Source organism: Corvus cornix, chromosome 1A (assembly GCF_000738735.6).
Source record: "Corvus cornix cornix isolate S_Up_H32 chromosome 1A, ASM73873v5, whole genome shotgun sequence".
Lineage (NCBI taxonomy): Eukaryota > Metazoa > Chordata > Aves > Passeriformes > Corvidae > Corvus > Corvus cornix.
Window position 1 is genome coordinate 47,143,211 of NC_047057.1, and position 20,994 is coordinate 47,164,204.

The 20,994-nt window shown below is 46.3% G+C and overlaps 3 protein-coding genes across 6 annotated transcripts; 1 reads left to right on the forward strand and 2 right to left on the reverse strand.

Moving 5' to 3' along the window:
• Positions 1–1,633: 1,633 nt before the first annotated feature.
• CYREN (cell cycle regulator of NHEJ) lies at positions 1,634–2,743 on the forward strand. The gene is made up of 3 exons (XM_039571675.1): positions 1,634–1,767; positions 1,837–1,903; positions 2,238–2,743. Exons 1-3 carry the CDS (start codon positions 1,634–1,636, stop codon positions 2,460–2,462), a joined length of 426 nt encoding a protein of 141 aa, XP_039427609.1. The 3' UTR covers positions 2,463–2,743.
• A 1,206-nt stretch (positions 2,744–3,949) lies between these two features.
• TMEM140 (transmembrane protein 140) lies at positions 3,950–10,735 on the reverse strand. 4 transcript variants are annotated; one of them, XM_039570293.1, is made up of 5 exons: positions 10,535–10,735; positions 8,445–8,724; positions 7,807–7,915; positions 6,986–7,141; positions 3,950–6,153 (listed from the first exon to the last, which is right to left on the reverse strand). In XM_039570293.1, exon 5 carries the CDS (start codon positions 6,101–6,103, stop codon positions 5,558–5,560), a length of 546 nt encoding a protein of 181 aa, XP_039426227.1. In that variant the 5' UTR covers positions 6,104–6,153; positions 6,986–7,141; positions 7,807–7,915; positions 8,445–8,724; positions 10,535–10,735; the 3' UTR covers positions 3,950–5,557. The 4 variants fall into 4 exon arrangements, with proteins under 4 accessions (XP_039426227.1, XP_010409036.3, XP_039426229.1 ...); XM_010410734.4 differs by having other exon boundaries at positions 8,445–9,968; XM_039570295.1 differs by lacking the exon at positions 8,445–8,724.
• Positions 7,834–17,538, reverse strand: AGBL3 (AGBL carboxypeptidase 3). Its single transcript, XM_039571083.1, is given in 7 exon segments — positions 7,834–7,915; positions 15,494–15,573; positions 15,733–15,823; positions 16,580–16,893; positions 16,895–17,229; positions 17,232–17,345; positions 17,532–17,538. Coding segments are annotated over 7 exon segments (1,023 nt in total).
• Positions 17,539–20,994: the final 3,456 nt, after the last annotated feature.

A 20,994-nucleotide genomic window follows, 5' to 3' on the forward strand; every position in this document is an offset into this window, starting at 1 on the left:
GCTACCTGATGGCGGATAGGAGGAGGGAGGCCAGAACCAGTCTGGCCCTATATAGAGCTCTGTCACTGGAGCCGTCTCCCACTAAGCCCCCCAGCATCAGGGCAAGTGCTGTGCTCAGGTATTGCATAGTCTTTGAATGGAGTAAGCAGATACATTTCATCTGCTTACACATTGCCATGGAGCTTTCTGCTGCTTATGTCCCTGGCCTGTTCTGGGAGTTTATGGTACTGTTGTTCCTTGGCAGAGCATACACTCTGCTGAAACTGAACAGCCATTCATGAGCCATATGGGTAGCCATACTCATAGACAGCTGTTCAAGGGCAACACTGCTGGATACTGAAATCCTCACTACAAGCATATTCATGCTGCAGCTATCTATTGTCCATGCAGTATCTTGCTCCTGCTGACTACAGTCTCATCTGATACCCCACCTTCCTGTTCAAGGACTTCCAAGATTAACAGGTCCCCTGGCAGACTGACATCTAAGTACAGGGTTTCCACCTCAGTGGGATGTGATGCTAATGATGCAGCTGCTCTTCATGCCACTCTGAGGTAATGTCTCCTCAAATCCAGTGCTGACTTCGAACTGGCTTCAGGAATTCCCATGGTTAGTCTGAGAGTTTAGAGAGCTCTCAGGTGGCAGCCTTTGCTGGCCTCTCAAAAGGCCAACAACGATTGCAGCTGTATTCCAAGCCCTGCAGGGTTGACTACATTGCACAGGTGTTTTAGAATTTAGAATTACAAAATTATAGAATGGTCTGGGTTGGAAGGGACCTTAAAGGTCTTCTAGTTCCAACTCTGTGCTATGGGCACGGACACCCTTCCACTAGACCAGGTTGCCCAAAGCCCCATTCAATCCAGCCTTGTACCAGGGATGTTACTTTCTTCCAGATGTTATCTTCCAGCCCTCACAGAGGGTCAGTTGAGAGTCTGGAGAGAGACCACTTTCAGGTTTGCTTCATAAGTAGGACTAAAGCAAAACAAAAACCCCCGACCAGGGAAAGAAAGTATTTAAAACATGCTCCAGACCAAGGCTGCTATGCAAAATTATGCATTAGCACAACATGGATACTGTGCCAGAAGCCTGGAGGGAAGGAATGAACATGTTTTGCTAGAACAATGCTCAACAATGCTGTATTCCTAGAGGAGCTTTTACTCCGTGCTTTGTCCGGGCTCCCCTCTCTCCGCTCTTCCCGGGACGAGCCCCCGCCGCTCCGGCAGAGCGGTGCCGCCGCGGCTGCCCTGCAGGGGGGGCCTCAGGCTGCGGGCGCGCTCGGGGCCTCACAGCGCGGCCGTAACGGAGCGCTCGGGGGCGGCCCGGCCCGGCCCGGCCCGCCAGACTGCCCGGGGCCCGGCGGCTGGCACGTCTCGTTCCAAACGTGCCGTCTGCTCCGCAGCTGGCTCAGAGCTATGATGCTCCTTGACGGAACATCGAGGCATGCGCGGCCTCACTGGCTGCCTGCCTGCTTGCGTCGCCTCCCACCCCGCCTGATCAGACGCGGGGCTCTGTCGTGACGTGGGTTTTAGGGCGGCTTGGGGCTGCTTTTCCAGCTCCCCTGCACTCCGGCTGGGCGGGGAAGCAGCCGCGGCGTGACGGGCGGAAGGCGCCCCGGCGGCACCGCCCCGCTCGGGAATGGCGGCGGGCGCACGGCGGCGGCAGCTCCCGGCCTGGATGGGGGCGGCAGGGGACGAGCGGGCGGCGGCGGCGCCGTCCCCCGGGGCCGGGCGGCGGCGGGGCGCAGGTAGCGCCGCTGGGGCGGGGGAGCGGCTGGGGCGGCGGGCGGGCGGGAGAGCCCGGGCGCTGCCCGCGCTGAGCGTCCCCTGTGCGCTGCCCAGGCCGGCGGCGCTGTACTGCATGAACGAGGCGGAGCTGGTGGAGGTGGCCCTGGCGGTCCTGGCCGAGGTGAGCCGGGACCTCCGGGGGTGGGGACGCGGCCCTGGCCGTACCTGAGCACGGCCGGGCAGCGGGGCGGAGGACGGGCGGGGAGCGCTGCTGCTCGCGCTTGCCTGGCGGCCTCTCTCTGTGAGGGGTTCGGGGGATGCTATCGGGTGCCGCATGGCTTTCCCGGTCCCCTCCTCTCTTTCCCAGCGGCTCTGCAGGGCCGAACCGCGACCTGGGGCCTGTGGAGGGGAGGCTCACGGGAATGTTGGGCTGCTCTCCTACTCCTTGGAGTGGTCCCGGGGTGAAGTCACGCACGGCTGGGGCTTGTTGTTTTCCCTCTGGTCAGAATCTGCAGAGCAAAGAAGGTGAAGAGAAGGGCCGGTCCAGGAGTGAAAAGGACCAGGAGCTCCCGGCAACACCAGACGAGGCTCCTGGAAGCACGGCCAACACGGATGGAGGCAGTGACCACAGTCTGGCACTTCCATCCCCTCCTGGTCCTGGTGCTGACGCTGAGAGGACAGGCGAGGAGGACTCTGAGGACGATGTCCTGAAATACGTCAGGGAGATATTTTTCAGCTAACATCTCCTTTCTGACTCCCCAGGAGCAGAGGGCACAATGGGGAGGGTGTCTCTTCCCACGGCCCGGAAAACGGTGGGAGGAGGGCCTGGAGGGGGCTGTGCTACTACACAGGGCTACTGTGTTGGCCCTGTTTAGCTGGTAGGATACCCATGAAGGCCAGAGGGGGAAAGAGGAGGTACTCACTTCTCCCACTCTGCTAGGATTTGGCTCCAGATTCGGATGTGTTCGTTTCTGTTTCACATCTCAGAGCATAGACAGATTAAAGAGGACATTCGGGTTTCTGTGAGCGTCCCTTTGGTGAGTCAGTGTTGGGACTGGAGGGGAGCAGGGAGGTGCTGGCCTGGAGTACCTTTGCTGGCAGAGCTACATCGTCATGGTTCAGCCTTGGGAGCTCCCTTGTCCTTGTGGTCCCTCTGTCACAGCTGCAGTGGGGCCTGGCAGGCTGTCTCCATTGGACCTGGTGCTGACTTTGCCACCAGACTCTAGCAGTCCTCCCACGGCTGAGGAAGACTGACAGGGGCCAGGACTGCCCTGAGGGAGCTGGTCCCATGGCAGCCTGCATGGGGGTCTAGGAAGGGATGAAGATGGCTCAGTATCCTCTTCCCAGTCCAAAAGGGAGATGAACAAACTGCATGAGGCCAGGTGTGAGAGCCTGTATTGAAATGAAGAATCAGTCAAACCAGCATCACCAGCCTCATCCCCACCAAGGCTGAAGCAAGAGGGAAAACTATAGGAGAAAGGTTCACGAAGGCTGTCTGCACTTCAGGCAGCTCTCTTGAAAGCTGTTTATTGCATAGGCGAAGTTACAGCATTTCAGGGAGTGGGTATCCAGAGCCAGCCCTACAGCTGCCAGCTCCAGCTGTAGGCACACCTGAAGCTGCTTTCTGTTCAAGTTACAAAGCATTATATACTTTTCTTTGCAGAGTATCTTAATACATAACAACCAATAAGCACCGTACACAACACCTTTACATTTGCCTATAGCCTATCATAACTACTACCATCACCATATTATAATCATTATTATCCAATCACAAGAGTAAGTAAGTTACAATTTAAGCTTACAATGGAAAATTCTCAGACCTCTTTTCTTCTTCCTACATCAACATTTCTTGTTTGCCTGCGGTATCTCTCTTTTTGGTAAAGACATGTTTTCTATTTACTTATGCTCTTCTTGAGACTTATTTACTTGGTGAAAACATGTCTTTGTTTGTAGTCACATACTTTTGTCTTATTCCTAAAAATCTCCTTCCAGCTCATCTCCAACCTTTGCCTTCTCAGTTACTCATCAATCACTGTTTCAGCAAAACATTTTCTACTCTATATCAAAACTTGCTTCCATTTCTATCTCATCCCCAGTTTCTACTTGGCAGATCTTTCTGCCAAGCCTACATACCTGTGAAACTTTCTTACCAAACTTTCATCCTCCCCAACAGAAAACAGACCCTCATGTCCCTTGAAACAAATTCACTCAACAGCAAAGGATATCACTGTTAAGCAGGCATTCTTTATTTACGTAAGTGCTCCCGACCACTGGGTGAATTAATGCAGTTTTTATTTACAAGGCTGTTACATATTCATTACACAGACAAATCTCAGTAACAAAATGCCTATTTTGAAAAGTGATTATAAAAACCGGAGTCAACTATTTAAGCCTTTTCTGCCATCTAGTGTCGTTTAGGGTTTATTACAATCCTTTTGGTGGTCGTTTGGTAGTCTTCGTCACTTGTCCTTCAATTGCACTTTCTTAATTGGTGCATGCGCAGTCTGTTGTGTTGTTTTCAAACTACAAAACCGGTTCTTTCTGGTGTTATTTCCTTATCGTTCTAGATGGCTTACTTCACAGCTTCGAAGGTTGGTTGTTGATTGGCTGCTTATTTATTTTAAGCGATTTGTATCCTGTCTACTTACAAAGAAATTACCTACTTAGTTACATTTTCCTGAACATTTGTTAGTTACTAGTTAAACATAATCTACAGATCCTCTTATGTGGTGGGGCAAAAGGTCTTAAAAACATTTTGTTAGTTAATTAGATTTAACCACATATTATGAGATACTAGCAACTTACTTTCACCCTAAAGGGGATGGGGGCAAAGCAGGCGTTTCTTTGTGCGAGGTTACAGAAATGCAGGGAGCACTGCTGTGTGCTGTCGTGCCATGGAGACCCCATCCAGTGCTCTGGGTACAATGGTCCAGCTGGGGCACTGCACCCCAGCAGCCCTGGCCCTGCGCCCTGAGCTTGCCCTTGCGCGGCATGTGCTGAGCTGGCTTTGTGGCAAGCTGTCCTCACACAGAATCATTTCTCCTGGAGTGTCAAAGGCTGTTGGAGTGCTGGGCTCAGCCCCATAATATTAGTGGGAACAAACCTGGAGCTCTGCACCAAAATCCTCTGCTTTCTCAAGGAAACCCTCAATTAGGGCTGTGTTCCTTGAGTTGTTAGGCTGCCTCCCTCCATGTGCTCTGCTGCTGCTGGGGTGCATGTGGGGCACATCACCCTAATGAGCTAAGTCAGAGTCACTCTAGATATTATTCCAGCAGGTAAAGTACAAGTGCACCTCTGAGGGTGCCACTGCTGTGATGGCAGCGTGAAGCCACAGCTCCTCAAGTCACAATTACCTTGAAGGCATTTCTGGTTAGTCCAGGAGATGGAGAAGGAGCAGATTTTCTGGGCAACTCCAAGAAAGAAAGCTTGTTTGCTTCTCTGTTTTCCTGTACTTAGACTAGGTGTGGGCAGAAGGCTGTGTCCACTGTATGCTGGTTCTGCTACCTTCACTGCTCTTTGGGTCAGGGCCAGAAATGCTGTCACTTTGATGCTGTGCCCCAAACTGAGGGGTGTCACATGCCATTGTACCTGGGAAGCTTCCGTGCTTGTGCTGTGGCTGTTGGTGTCTGCTACTAGCTCGATGCAGGAGTGCTGCACACAGCAATGTGCCAGAGCATGGCTTGACATGAGCCTTTGGACTAGGGATCAAATTATTGCTAGGGAGTAAAGCTGTATTAGGATTACTATATTAAATCATGGTAACGATAGTTCTTGTATCTTCTTCACTGTCAAATCTTAGAGGGCAGGGCCTCCTTAGTTAAAGGGCTTTGACTCATAGGTACCTGAGCTTGGCCCAGCTGAGGTACACAGTGGCAGTGAGAATCTGGAGCAGTAGCAGAGCCCAAGTCCCAAGCAGTGCCAGGAAGCCACCAGTGAAATCAGAGAGATTAATCCACTGCGAGGTTTGTAAAAGAAACATAGCCAGGCCTCCAGACAGGATTATAATCTTGCTGAAGGGTATGATGAGGATCCTCTTCCATCCCTCTCTCTGCTCTGTGTAATGCATAAATAAAACATAAACGAGGTGGAACATGATGAAGACCAGGCAGCTATACACACAAACCCTGGCTAATGCCATTTGTAGTAGATTGATGCCCATCTCCTCTAGCTGTTCGTTCCCCAGGCACAGCAGCTCCCCAGCTGTGTCATTCCACAGGCAGAAGTTGTAAAAGCCAATGCGTTTGTCTGGGAGGTTTACCAGGTTTCCAAATTCCCACAGCAGTGCGTAGGACATCAAGGCCAAGGTCCCAACAGTCTCCAGTAAAGTCAGCACGTAGAACAGGTTCTCGGCACTCCTTGGTCGCAGCAGAGCCATCATGGTGCCCACAAGTTTTCTTGCTACCAAGGTAAAAGCTGCCGTGGGGATGCCTGTTGCAAAACGTGAAGGGGGGACCCCTCAGTTGTTGCCTGTTATGGCACTCTTCCCAAGTTGGACTCTGAGCCTTATGGCTGGAGTTTAGGGATTCCCCTTGCAAATAGAACAGGAGTGTCCCTGTCCCACCTAGGACTCTGCTGCACATATGTTACTGGGCCAAGGGGGGTACATTTGGTGCATTTTTGGTCACAGCAAAGGTGGTTTAATGATGTCCCATGTTTGGACCAGTAGTGAGAGGAGAGTATGACTCAGCCCCACACATGCCCTTTGCACCATGGTCTCCCTGGAAAAGAGGCATTTGTCAACAAACTGCAGTGCTGGGAGGAGAGCAGAACTGCTGTTGGGTAACAAGTAGGTTAAGAGCTATTCAGGGATAATGCCTTTCTTTCAGTTTTTATCAGACAAGGACATCCCTTGTTGATCTTTGGACTATTGAGTAAAAGAAGTGGGGGTTAAGAGCTATTCTGGGAAAATGCTTTCTTTCAGTTATAGTCAGAGACATCCCTTGTGATCTTTGGACTACTGAGTAAAATGCAGACATGACAGGATCTGAACTGCAGGGCTCCCCTTGCCTCCCTGCCCTTGTCCTATAGGTCTGGGAAACCCAGTGCCATTGATACCACCCATTTCCAGCATCTGAACTCCACAAGCGCCTGAGGTCCTTGCATGCTTGTAGATCCCTGAGCACAGCAGGACTGAATACCTCTGCTACCCACTGAGGCTGGCAGACATGGTGCTCCTCTGTCTTGGTTGCTTGGGGACCAGTGCCCTACAGGCAGGTGCCCAGGTCAGAGAGGTACCCTGGAACCACCTGCAGCCACTCACCTTCCTCTGAGGCCCAGGGACATGGGTGCTACTGAGGCACACCTGTGATTGCCATCCACCTTGCTCCCGTCTCAGACTGGTTGACAAACCCAGCTCTGCTGCTCTCCCAAGAATGTGTACTGTCCTCAGTGCTGTCTTGCAGGCTTCTGCTTCACGCTGAAAAACAGGGAAGTGGCATCAGGAAAGGGTATCACTGGCTGCAGAGCCACATGGCATTGAAGCACTGTCCACCCAGGTCTGCAGAGAGGCATAAACACAGGACTCACAGACCTTGGCTTCAAGCTCAGCCTCAGGCTTGAGACTTCGCAAATAACTTTTTCTTCCCTTTGACAAGCATTATCTGTTGAGAATCATTTATCACTTTCCTTCAAGAAGTTCACATTGGCCCTGCTGTCCCCTTCCACTGCCTACTGCCCAGTGATATATCATCCTTTAATCCTGTGTGGCCCATTTACTTAAGAATTAGACTCTGTCCCTTCCAACTCAGAATATTCTGTGAATCTGTGATACCCTGGATGTCCTCCTAGACCATCACCCAAAGCTGATTGTGAATTTGGTACAGCCTCTGAGTTTTTAGAGTGCCAGGAGAGACTCCACTCAATCTGTACTCAGCAGCTGGCAGCAGTACTGGTGACTAGAGACCTCTCAGCGTCCCCCTCCCACTCCTCTCCCTGGAAACTTGGAAGTGGAGCACCTCCGTTTAATGAGCACAAAGACAAAGCTTCTCAGTCCCAAACTTCTCGCAGGAGCAGCACACACACATACCATGGAAGGGGGGGGTGGGGGGGGTGGGGGGGTGTGTCACAGCATCAGACACCAACCTGAGCACTTCCCTGGTCACTTTCCCCTCACTTCTTGTAGTCTCCCTTGGAGGGCTTCTTCACAACAGGCTTCTGGAAGTTCACATGGAAGGTGCCCATTGTTCTGAATCTGCAATGAAGACACAAGCAACCAGGAAAATATCTATGCTTGGGCACAGAGAGTGCTGCAGAATGAGACCTCGAGCACGTGTAATTTCACCATGGTTTGTCTTGCCGCTGGTATTGCTCCTTAGTTTGTTTTACACATGGTCTTGTGTACCCAGGCACCCTCTCCCTGTTCCTCAAGGGCTCACGCCACTCACTGTTCTCCCTGCTGTCAGGCCTTGCAGTCCTCAAGAGGAAGAACAAGCTGCACTTGGAGGGAGCTCTTGGCTGGCTGAAATCCCAGGTCTCCAGGGATTTCTGTTAGACCTCAGAGGTGTGACCACTTGGTTTGAAAGAAAGGTGTCTGCTAAGGAAGGCAGGAGCCTCCCTTGGAATGGAAGATGCAACCCCCCTTCCCTCCAAATTATTATAATTTTGAAATCAAGGGGTTTTCAGGCAAAGATATGGGAAATAGGAATAACAGTTCTTTACTAATATATATATATAAAACAAGGCAGGGAAAAAACTGATCTAAACTGACAGTCAGATACAACCTGACCCTGTTAGTCAGGGTAGCGGTAGCAGTCCGATAAGGTGGTGGCTGCAGACCTCCTGAAGTGAATAGATGTGGTTCTGTTGAAGCAGTGATCCTGTGTAAAAAGATCTGGTCTTCATCAGAAGGTCCAGTGGTAGGTATGTAGCTCTTGTCCTCTGGAAATCCAGTGGGAAAGGCTGCCTGTAGTCTTCAAAAATCCCAGTTTATATGCAGGATGAGATGCTTGGTTCCTCCCTCTGGGCGGAGCATCTCACAATGGAATGACTCGAGATAAGGCGCTGATGGGCCATTAACAGGACACAGTGTTGAGGGAGGAGGCAGGGAGCACTGCTCCACCTGGTTTTAACAGCTCATGAAGATGGTGATAGAATACATGCTTGTGGGCACATCTTGCATTGTAACTTAGGACACCACTACAGCCCAGCCGACTCCTGGCCCTGCCCACCCACAAACCCTTGCTGCTGTATTTCTTTAGACTGGTTTCCTAAGGAAGGCAGGCTTCTAGAAACATGGCTTTTTGTTCAATCATCTCACTCTCACTCCCTTGGCATCCATGAAATATAAAAGCAATTAAAAATTGCCCTAGTTGCACATGTTAACTAGAGGGGGGGATGGAGAATTAAATTCCTATCAGGTTTGTGGAAATATATGGCAGGGATAGAGGACAACCTCCTCAGAGACCCTGTGCTGCTGTGTGATCTCTGCATATATGAGGACCTGGGGAAAGCCCATAGTACCTCTGCCCTCTCCTCTGTTTTGTGGCTCATGTGTGTAAGGACGTATTTTCCCAGTGATGTCCCTCTGTTCACTGCCACATTGCTGGCATCTTTGCCCTTCAGCCTCCTGCTGCTTCCCCAGCCCAGCCCAGCCCAGCCCAGCCCAGCCCAGTAGGTAAATCCCTGTCCCTAGGTGTGACTGATAGGACCAGAAACATGCCTGGGATGGTCCCGTGCCAGCTGGATAGAGAACACATGACTGGCCTGGAGACAGTGAAGGCTGAGACCTGGCACAGTGCAGCCACAGATATGACATTTGTGAGCTCTGCAGCTCATCACTGAGGCAGGATTGGCAGCAGCCTGTCTGAGAAGCAAGGGACAAACAGGAAAGAACTCTCACCCAGTGTACAGCTTGGGTTTTTCCCAGACAGCTGCAGCCTCACTGCCTCTAAGGAGGTGTCTATGCCTTTGGATGGGAATCTCTGTGGCTCTTCCTCAAAGGTGCGAGAACCTGAACACAGCACAGCGAGCCCCAGCCTGGATTCAGCCTCCTTGTTCCTGGACTGGCATTGCTGGAAACACTGGGTTTCACCATAGGAGAGCTTTGTGTCTCAGCCTCCCCGGCAGAGAGAGGCCCCATGTGAATGGCTCAGGAGCTCCCTGAGGTCTTTGTGTGGGAAATAAGGCTCCAGGCACCTTCTGTGCTTTTGGGACTGCACAGCCCTTTCCTCTGCTGCTCGTAGGCAGGTGGGCAGCCTTCCCAGGCTGGGGCTGTGCCTTCCTCCAGCAAGCTGCTGGCAGAGTGCCTGGGCAAAGGAGACAGGAAGGAACACAGCTCTGATACAGTGTCTGGCCTCTGTGCAGGGACGAGAATTTCTGTGGAGCCATTGGATGCCGCTGCAGTGGGGCTGAGTGCAAAGGGACGAGGGAATGGGCATTTCCTTTTGCACTGAAGAGCGCCCCAGACAGCTTGACTTTCCTGCATCCCCTCTCCCTGGCTGCTGCGGGGAGACATGCTGTACAAGAGTGATGGGAAAGTGTCGAGCTTTGCACGTGACACTTTTCCTTCACCACCTCCCTATCTCCCCACCCCAGCTATCCCGATCATCTTTCCCCCTCAGGCAGGCTTAGCTGCAGAGAAACCATGGCTGAAGAAAGACCACTGACAAGTGAAGGATTGCCGGTAAACAGAAACCAACCAGCAGCAAATGGAGCAGACTGTGCGGGAACTGCCCGCGAAGTGTTTTACAGCAGGGGAAGGATCCTCCAAGACATCTGCACCCTGCAACACCACTTCTTCTGGCAGTTCTCCCCAATGCCAGTGACATTAAAAAGGGGGGGGGGGGGGGGTGTCTCAGTGGAGGATACTTACAGGCTGCCCATTTGCGTGGGTGTGGAGCTGAAACACGCTGGAGAGGGCTGTGGTGCCGTTCTAGGTGCCGAGCGGGTTTCTGGCTCCTGCCGGTCCTGCGCTGGCACCACAGCCCCTGTTCTGTCACGTGTGGATCGTTATCTGCTTTCTCTTTCGCTTCTGAGGGCAGCGCTCTTTCCCGATAGTCGGCTGAATACGAGCAAGAAAGCAAACCAAGCCCAGCTGCACAATGTGAGCCGGGGTCAAGTTTGCGTTCCTTCTCCCTGCTGTGCAGAGCAGCACGAGTAAGTGACCGGGCTAAGCTCATCCATGACTTTTGTGCTATTCGAGTAGCTTGGGTGTCCATGAGGGCTTAGATGAATTTGTTTTGTTTTGTATGGACACTTCTTTAGAGGTGACTGACCGTGCCAGCACCGACCCCGGTACCGCAGCACTGCCAGAGGTTGCTGACAACATGGCCCTTCTTGCACTTGGGACGCTGATCCCCTCCCTCTGCTTCCCAGACACAGCGTCGCCCAAGCTTCTCTCGCCCGCAGCCAACATGTTTATGCAGGCACAGTGCAAGGTGGCTGCTGCTCAAGGAAACCGCTGAAACCTTGAGTGATGTAAGGGGCAAAACTCTCCTTCCTTTAGTCGTCCTGGGCAGATCTGGAACTGTTTGTCCTACTAGCAGACTTGGGTATGGTACACGATATCTAGGAATGAGTATCTGCAGCTGGGAAGCTGCCAAGACTGCAAAAACATTTAAAACATTTAAAAAGACATTCTTTATTAATCTCCTCTTTGGCAGGCAAGCTCTTACGCATCATAACACTGCAATATACTCAACTGTACCATACTTAAACTGTACTTGAGCACTACTTAACTGGACCTCCTATCCCACAGAAGACTATTACAGCTGTAATGATCTGTGCCCAGAGGCTGGGAGAAGGGGACACACACCCTTTTAACTTCATCTCCCTTCCATGCTATGAGTGACTGATGTGTCTTTTTTCTCAAGACCTGGATCTCCAGTGCCTTGGCTGATGTGACAGGCACAGCCCCCGCACTGACTGCATCTCCTCAAGTGTCCAAATCAGTGCTGCAGGCCAGGCCCCTGGGCTCTCTCTCAGCGTGACCTGACCCAGCAGATGTGTCTCACCAGCTGGACACGGGCCAGCTTAGCTGCAGCTGGCTTTAGTGCCGCACTGCAAATACCTCCCCTCACAGAACCACTGGGTGAGGTCCGTGGTCAACAGGTGAGATGAACCAGGTCTGACAGTGTATGGGGTGGTGTGTCCCTTGGGCACAAAGAAGATTTACAACATTTTGAAGCTCCTTTTATTCTAAGCAAAGAGGTGCCTTATACAGTTGATACTGAATTTCATTAATAATATTTAACCTAATGAGCATGTTATTACAAATGCATGTACCCTACTGCCAATAGGGAAAATATTTTTTCACCTCTCTGGAATTTGCCTTGGGTTTATTTTTTCTTCAGTGAGATTGTTGTCAATCAGTAAATCATAGTGTAGTAATGTGATGAAGACGGTTTAAATTGCAGAAAAATGAGATCTTCCAAATTCTGAGACTGAGTGAAATCCCAGCCAAAGAACTCCATACTTATCTTTGTGGAACATACTCTTTACTGAGGTCTGAGATTATAAAAAAAAATGGCCTATTGGAGTTTAAAGGATTAAACAAACCTGTAATGTTTGCCTTTTTTCACTGGCTCAGGTACCTGAAATATCTTAGGGTAATTATCAGCACCTGAGCCTGTGAAACAGAGTAGTGTCTTGAGTTTCTAAAAAAGAACAGAAGCAGGAATGAATTATTACTACAAGTTCCAAAAGACTGGTTGACAAAAAGGCATTATCAGTCAGCCACTTTTGGGGCTGTTCAGGGAGTGTACACCAGGCTGGCACACGGGAATCTTGGTAAGAGTTCAATAACTAATGGGAAAACAGTGACCATGTAAAGGCTGGTATTTTTCTTTTGGTGACAAAATTGTTTATGTAAAGTTACAGTGGTTAAATTGAATTGTCATATATCAGTCTCTGGTCAGAAAAAACCCAAATAGCCACAGCATATTCTTCCTGGGATGAAAAATATGGGTATTTCTGCTTTTAAAACTTCTGTTCTTAGCAATGCTGTGAAAATATTCTCCTGATATTTTAGGGGTTTTTTTTCTGCAGAGAAAATAGTTTGTAACCATTTTGATTCATAGGGGAATATTACAGTTACAAGTTTAAAAAGCCCTAACAAACCAAACCAACAATTGCAAATAAACATGATAATCACAATGCCAGAAGGAGTACATGTAAGAAAGCTGTTCAAGAGTGAATTCCTTATGCTGTTCTTTTCAGTAAGTATTTATGAACCTGGATACAAACGTATCATACTGACAAGGGACCTTACTTCCTACTCACTATGGCTTGTTTATTTTTAGTCTGGGAACCTGGACAGCTGTGCTTTCTCAGCAGTATTAACTGCCACTGCTCTGTTTTTCATATGTTTGGGCTTCTGAAAAGAAAAATTGGCATAAAATGCAAAAAGCTTGAGAAATGCTGGTCTACCTATTGAACCAATGAAAGCATTGATAAAGCGATCAGCATTATAAAGTTTATGTACATAAAAAGAATATTACCCATCGAAACATCAATGTGACATTTTTCCCAAAACCAGTTTGCTTTCTCTAGGCAGCAGTAACAGTGCTCCTATTCTATGTCTTGGGGCCATATAATTTTCTGGGCCGAACATCAGCAAAGTGCCTGTGAGGGCTACGTACAGCTCCAGCATGAATTTCTGACAAGAATTCTACTGCAGTTGTGATATTCCTTGCTATTCACCTTTTTTCAAATGCCTTTAACAACTTTGATCAAGATCAACAGCAGAAATTTTGTTAAGTCTTTTGATCTAATAAACTGAATTAGTCACTGAAGTAGATCCACATGGGAAAATGCACATAATCATGAGAGGAAGAGAATTAAGAAGTTTCTTGAAGGAATTGTGATCCATTTGATAAAGTGTTGTTACTTGCTTTACACGGTAACAGAATCACCCTGACATGTTTTGCTTCTGGTACACACCCAGAAAAAGAACTTTAATTCATTAGATGAAAGATGTATGAGTGCAATCCCTACAATTTCATTGCATGAAAGATGTCTTTGCCTATATTTTAGCACAAAAATTACAGAACAGGACCTAGTGAAGCTCGGCCTGACTAATAGTTTTGCCATGTATACTGGTGTTTATAGGTCTTGGCAAGCACAGCCTTACAGGATCAGGCTCTTTGGTGGCCAAAATGGTGTTCAGTCCTGAACATCTCCTCCTTTACGAAGTTTTCTCTTTTTCTGTTGTTTATTTACTGTATTTATGTCACAAACAGGAAGCAACATTTTACAGGAACTATTATTGTTGTCTAAATTTCATCCCCAAGTTCTCCAAAAGTCATTCACTCACAAGAGTTTGCTTTCTGTATTTATGGGAAACCTCTTGAGTAACAGTATGTCAATCACAGGCAAAAAAACAAACACCAAGTAAACAAGGAGAAAAACATGCTTCAACCCTTTTTTTTTCCTCAGCAAAACAAATAAATAAAGGTTACAGGAAAATAAAATGTCTCACTGTCCTCCTGTGAAATCACTCTTTTAAATCTGAGGCTGCATTTGTCTATGAGCTTAGATATAGGCAATGGGCCCTTAGTGCCAGTGTGATGACTTTTCAGCGTGTGTGAGAGGAGAACACAACTCCTGAACAGTCTGAACTGTGTGTTGCAAAGTATGACTGACACCAAAGTACATGGGCATGATACTTCTTGCGTAACGCCGGTGCCCTCCCCATCCTGACCCTATGACTGCTTGCTCAGCTGTACTGCAGAAGCTGACAGGTGGAAAGCCACCTTCTTTGGAACAAAAACTGCCTTCAGATGATTGGGGTTAAGCTACAGGGAAAATGAATACTACTGGTCTGCACTTCTCATTTGACCTAATCCTCTGATGATGCATCAAGGTCATAGAACCATCACAGAATCATAGAGTGGTCAGGGTTGGAAGAGACATTAAAGATCATCTGGTTCCAACCCCCCTGCCATGGGCAGGGACATCTTCCACTAGGCCAGGTTGCTCAAAGTCCCATCCAACCTGCCTTGAACATTTCCAGGGACAAAGCATCGACAGCTTCTCTGACCAGCCTGTTCTGGTGAGTCTTCACCCTCATAGTGAAGAATTTTTTCCTTATATCTAATCTAAATTTATACATGTGTCTTTTTGCTTCTTTGCATTTCAGTACCAGTTGTGAAGCTCAGATCTTGATTTCTATACTCTGGACAGCTTAAATTTAATGAGATAGATCCAACCCATTAATGTTTCCCCCCCCAAAAATGTACAAAAGATTTATTCCCTAATAAATGACCACATTACGGGCACAGCTCTTCATAACACACAATGCCCACCTCTCTTAAATCACCTGCACATCTGATCTCCAAGTCATCCACAGTCTGTACAGGAGGAGCTGATCTTGTTTAATAGGTGTATTGTTTGGTCAGCATGCAGATCCTGAACTTAACCACTTTGGCTAAAAGGAATCAGAATAGTGCCTTCCATGGTTAATGAAATAAGGTTTACACGAAACCAAATAATACACCTTATATTGTGTCTAGATTGATCTGCAAAATGTAAGGCTGCAAAAAAAAAGCATATTGATTTAAATGATGCAATAGACCAAACTCTGTGTCAACACAGTTTTTCTCTCCTCAGGAAGGCCACCTGGAGTAGATACAGAGCTTTGCTTCTTCCAATGAACTGCCTGTTAAGGTTTGACTAAAAAATTTGTGTGCAATCTTTTAAAAATTGTTAAATTAAGTAGTGTGACTCTTAAAAGTCTAATTTTAGTAACATTTCTAACATTTACTGTGGCATTCTTTATGAGATACAGAGAACATATAATAAATTGTGGCATATCTGAATAGTTCTAAGTGACCTGGAATTCCAGTTTAACACATCAGAATTCAGGACCTTGGAATTCACCCTGGCTTGTTGTTTCACTACCTTCTTATGTTCCTTCAGGCAGAGATAATAATAAGAAACACCACAAATTTAGTGTATTGCTTAAAGAAAGGCATTATCAACTTTATTATTGCTATAAACCTATAGACTGTTATGTTTTTCAGAGCTGGACTAATGAGGCAGGGAAAAAGGCCTAGGGGAAACTTCCTTCACCTGCTTGTTGTTTACACCGTAGTCCAAGAATACATTGGGAAAATACTGTCCTATGGACTCCAAGTCCTTCATGTTGAAATGGGTGTTTTGTCTGCAGCCTGAAGCATCAGTCTCCTGTAAGTTAGGGATCTACAGGCCAAAACATTCATTTGAAAGAACACAAACATTATTTAAAACAGGCTGTAACAAGATGAAAAACATTAAATATACTAATTCTGACACTGACTTTCTGCACAAGAGTCTTTTTTTTTGTTAATTTGTTATAGAAGTAAAACTGGGGGGATTTGGTTTACCAGTTGAAGGTTTAGTTTAATACCAGAAGATTTAATTTTATATCCAGTGTATCAATGCCTTTGTGAGTGGAAGTCTGCATAAGAAATCAAAGCCATTTGTAGCAAAACATACAAACATACAAAGATTGCCAAGCAAAACTTGGCAATCTTTGCTGTTAAAAGGACATCTGGGATCTATTCTGAACCTAACTTCATTCTGGAAAGTGGCTGTATGCCAGAAAAGAAGAAAATGAAAGAAATAGGGAGTTTGATAAGTAGATTTTTGCAGAAGACATGGGGAGAAATATGCTGAAAATGTTTTAAAGAAAATTCTTCTATTTTGAAGATATTACCAGAAAGGAGAAAATATATTAAAGAAAACCTGCACAATACTGAAGAACAAAATAAACCACTCTGAAAAGAAACTTAACCTAAACAAAGCAGTCAGAAAGTCTTGGGTGCAGTGCAAAGATGTAAGCAATACCAAAATAATAAGGGACGTAGAGACATCAAACTAACAAAGATATAGTGGAAAGGAGAATAGGGTATTCTAAAGGGAAAGAAAATGAGATTACCTTTTGACCATGTTTTGGGTATACCAGAGAGAAGGGGAACATTTCATCATGATAGATCTGTATCTGAAGTACAACTCCTGGCCTGTTAAACAGCAGTGGTGATTTCCCACAATCACACCATCTGGATTCAACACTGGTACCACTTTCAAGACAATATTGTCTCTCAGGAGTTGAGCTTTGCCTGAGTCACCAAGAATAAAATCCATAAAGCCCTTCATTATCCAGGAATTGTTAGTTTCTCCTGGATGCACCCTCACTATCAGTATTGCAGCCTTCTGCTCAGTGCCCTTGCCACTTTTGCAGGGGGGTAGTGATGGTGATAGTTAAAATATACACCGTGTTTCACAGTGAACAGCATGAGATGTGAATCTTGCAGAATTTGGACAGCACTGGACTTTTAGAGATGGTCATCAGGTACTCCTGCAGGTTCTTGCAGGTGTAATAATAGTAGTGGACAAAGTAGCAGGTGTCTTGGTCAAGGAACTGGAACACCCAAGTGAGTGAGAAATACTGATGTCTGTCTTGCCCCACACTGTTTTGGTAGTACTTGATTAATTTCCAGTCCTCTACCAGCCATTTCTCATGCTGTTCCTTAGCACTGGTTTCTGAGTACAACAGTGGCCACAAGCCATGCTTGTACAGGCTGTTTACTTGGCAAAGTTGACAGTAACGAAGCACTACAGCATCCCTGCCTGCGTATGGCTTGCTTGGAAGTAGTACCACTGTGTGTCTGCTTGTGTGGAGGTCGGTGTGGGGTCAGCCAGTACTCAAACACAGCATTAGCAGGCAGAGAGCAGGCAGTGTGATGCTGGTTAGCACTGTAGTATGAGGTAGTGTCAAATAATGTGCACTGCCATGAAAAAGCACCCTACAGTGAATCAGGTGCAAATCTGATTCACACTGTTATAAATCAAAGTCTAAGCAACTGCTGGGAAAAGATGCCTAATCTCACCAAACATGTCAGTAATGCAACTGGTATCTTGATTAGAACTTCTGGTAATAACTAGAGCTTCTAAAAGCATTCTCCACACTATGCTTTAAAAGGAGGTGCTTAAGAAATGTCTTGAGTTTTTGTACATGATTACCACCTGGAGAACACATTTAGTGCTAAGCAAGCACTCATGTTCTACTGCAGCTTGATGCTTGCTATCTCAGGAATTGCTAACTGCATGCCTGTCATTCCTCAGGAGCAGGAGGGTCAACTGGCCACACTTAAAGGCATCAGTTTTCTTCTCCCTGGTTGGAAAGTTTCATTAATGAAGCCTGAAAACCAGAATACTACAACACCCCCTTTGCTGAAGAGCTGCACAGGCTGAAATAAAAATCACTTCCAGTTGCCTGTGCACGAAGTTCAAGTCAGTAATAAAAAATATGGAAAGTTGAATTTTTAAAGAACAGCAACTAAAAGACTGTAAGAGAAATCCCTGTCCTTGTTTACAAAAAGGCAGGGAGCTGGGATTCAGAGTGTTCCTCCACATCTTGTCCCTTGCAATAAATTAGTGTGTCCAGTTGCAAAGGACAGAGGTTCCTTCCTGCACAGCAGTTACCAGTTTTCCTGGGTAGCAAGTGTAGCAACCTACTTGTGAGAGGTAATATGCCCATACTGCAGAAGTAGCTAATTTCTGAATAAACTTACCTCAAAGAGTACCAGTGCTTTTTCTGTCTATTGCAAACCTTGACTAACTGTGTTGGCCTCAAGAAAGTTACCAGATCCCTTTCAGTTTTGTTCTTCTGAACATTTTGTGGCCACAACTAGTTATCCTAGGATTGCAAAATTATTATAATCCTTTCTTATCCATGTAAAAGTATCCCAGGACCAAAATCAACAACTGCCAGAAGTTCCAAGTTCATCCAAGGCAACTGGATCAACTTAGCAAACACAGGAAAGAATGAATAACTCTGATACTCAACCAGCAACAATAGAATAAGGCAACTAACTTCCTTCAGCTCTGTCCAATGAATCCTTGCCAGACAGAGAAGCCTGTATTCAAGAACTGATCCAGTCTGAGCAGGTTCTGTTTATAAAACAAAATATTCTTCCAACACTGACTTCAGTGTTGATATTGCAGTTACACATCTCTCATTTTTCACTTACTTTTTTGGCTCTTATCTTTCTTTGTTCGTATGTTCTCAACAAACTAATTTTAAGCTGGTTCATATTGTTTTTCACTGAGAACAATGGCTTGAGCTGATCTGGGCTTCTGAGATAAGTAACATTACAAACAGAACTTAAAGATGATGAGGCAGATATGTAACTGTGTAACTAATTTCCTTCCCCGCCCACAGGAAAATAATTTATTTCCAAGTGCTCTTTAAAATAACATAGAAAATCATATTGATTCATCAGGCTTTGAATGATATTTGTAAAGGAGATCACAGCAAGTACTTCATGTATCTACATCTGACAGCAAGATTTCTTAGGCTGTTCCCACCATCTCCTAGATAAATCAGTTCTAAATAAAAACTCCTTTTTCAGGAGTTTGCTATGGCAGCACTGTCTCCAAACCTGTTGTAGTGTACAATGATTCAGGGGTAGGGGGCATCCACTCTGGAAAAGGTAGCAGAATAAGGGCACAGATGTCTCAGTCCCACCTCTATGCATTTCAAATTTTTTTATTATTTCTGAATTGCAATTTGTTGTACACATAAAGCACACAAACTGCCTTAGTTTTCACTATCTCAGAATAGGCTTGCACTAGGACTTCTGTATTTATTTATTAGCTGACATTTATATTTAACCCTATATCCCTGAAATACAGTGTTGACATTGCTAATAACAGGACATGAGATTTGTACTGAATCTGTAAGACCTCAGGACTAAAGTCTGAACTTTATCTGCCTGCAGCTTTGTTTCACTTAGTTTAGCTGTGATAGCAATTTCTCTAATTGACATGTGTGGCTAACTTAGTTTATTTTGTTTGCCTTTGTGTGGTATGAACACAGGCTTATACAGACAGCAGCAAGGAGGTGTTCTGTGTAGGAATGCAGGCCTACAGCTGGACAAACCATGTTTTAGGGGTAACAAAGAGACATCTGAAGTTGGTGGGGGGTTACTTGCTTGTCAGCCAGGAATTCTTCAAAGCTGGGAAAAGCCACTTGAATGATAGGCAGAGAAAAGGCTTTGGAAAAAATCTATTAATTGGATGATTGGGACTGCTGGTACTGTGCACTGACTGCAACATTGCTCAGAGTTAATTACTTGTCATAGGATCATAGATATGAAAGGATCCGCTTTCAAAGCATTCCCCATCCTTCCTACTATCTGCTCAATTCTGGCCAAAAGATAGAAGTTTGTTTTCATGCAAATTTGTATTTGCTTTGGGTCTGAATCAGATATCAGCAGCAGTAGCACTTATTTTTTACTAGAAAAAAAATTCTCATTGCTTTAGGCCTGATTTCTAGATTTAATTCTCTTCACAACGGACAAAAACCCATAATAAACAAAAGATCTTCATCTGAAGGATCTGGTTTCAAGTGTAGATGACATCATATATGAGAAGTAAAGGAATTAAACACAAAACTGATGAACCCATTTTTAAACTGTAGTGGATACCTAACTCTAAGGGATGGCTGGCTCAGTAGCTGGTGGTTAAGGGTGAGCTGCAAGGTGAGACTGAGATAAATACTCAGCTAGGTCAAGAACCATTAAGTATGAGTAGACCAACCTCCAATTTTGTTCAGAGCTTCACAGTAATGTGATCATTAATGTATTTTCCCTTGTCTTTTCTTCCACCCTGAGGTTCTACCGGGAAAATGTAAGGGAATAATTGAAAGGGTCTTAATATGTAAGAACAGTGCCGACTGTCTTGTGTCACAAATTAGCTGGGGGGGGGTCTTCATCCTAAGCTAATTACATTTAAATACTAAAATAAAATTGAAAGTTGATAGTAGGATAGCTTGATTTTGTTTATTTTCAGAGAGAAGAGCTACCTCTTTTGGTTTATTTTATGGCCTGCAGAAGAATTAAGCCTAATGTCCATAATCATGTACTCTGTCATTATCCCATGCCTGGATAGTGTGCTCATGCCCCTGTATAACTGAGACAGGGTGCTTGTCAGCTGTTTGAGGAGGCATGAGCAGGAAAATCTGGTGGGTTATACCATGAAGGCCCAACAGAAAGGTCAATTTGTGCAGGAGTTAAGGAATAACTGTGGTGTTGGAGGTCACAGCGATCTAAGCAAACTGGCTGGACTCTTCCAGCTTCCTCTGTTGTCCATGAAGATATATACTCGTGAGGAACCATCCAAAACACCGAATTTTGTATCTGCTTGGGTTTGCTCTCTGGAAGAGCTGCTTTTCCTCCACTGGTTATAGAGGCACCAATGGTGAGTTCCTTGGCTAACACGGGAGTCCAAGTTGGTTATGTGTGAATATACATGGCCAGGATTTCTCTGAATTGCAGGCAGGCATGACAG

Coding starts and splice junctions, on each gene's coding strand:
- CYREN (XM_039571675.1), top strand. CDS start 1,634: ATGGCGGCGGGCGCACGGCGGCGGCAGCTCCCGGCCTGGATGGGGGCG. Junction 1,768..1,836: donor GCCGCTGGGGCGGGGGAGCG/GCTGGGGCGGCG, acceptor TGCGCTGCCCAG/GCCGGCGGCGCTGTACTGCA. Junction 1,904..2,237: donor CCCTGGCGGTCCTGGCCGAG/GTGAGCCGGGAC, acceptor CAGAATCTGCAG/AGCAAAGAAGGTGAAGAGAA.
- TMEM140 (XM_039570295.1), bottom strand. CDS start 6,103: ATGATGGCTCTGCTGCGACCAAGGAGTGCCGAGAACCTGTTCTACGTG.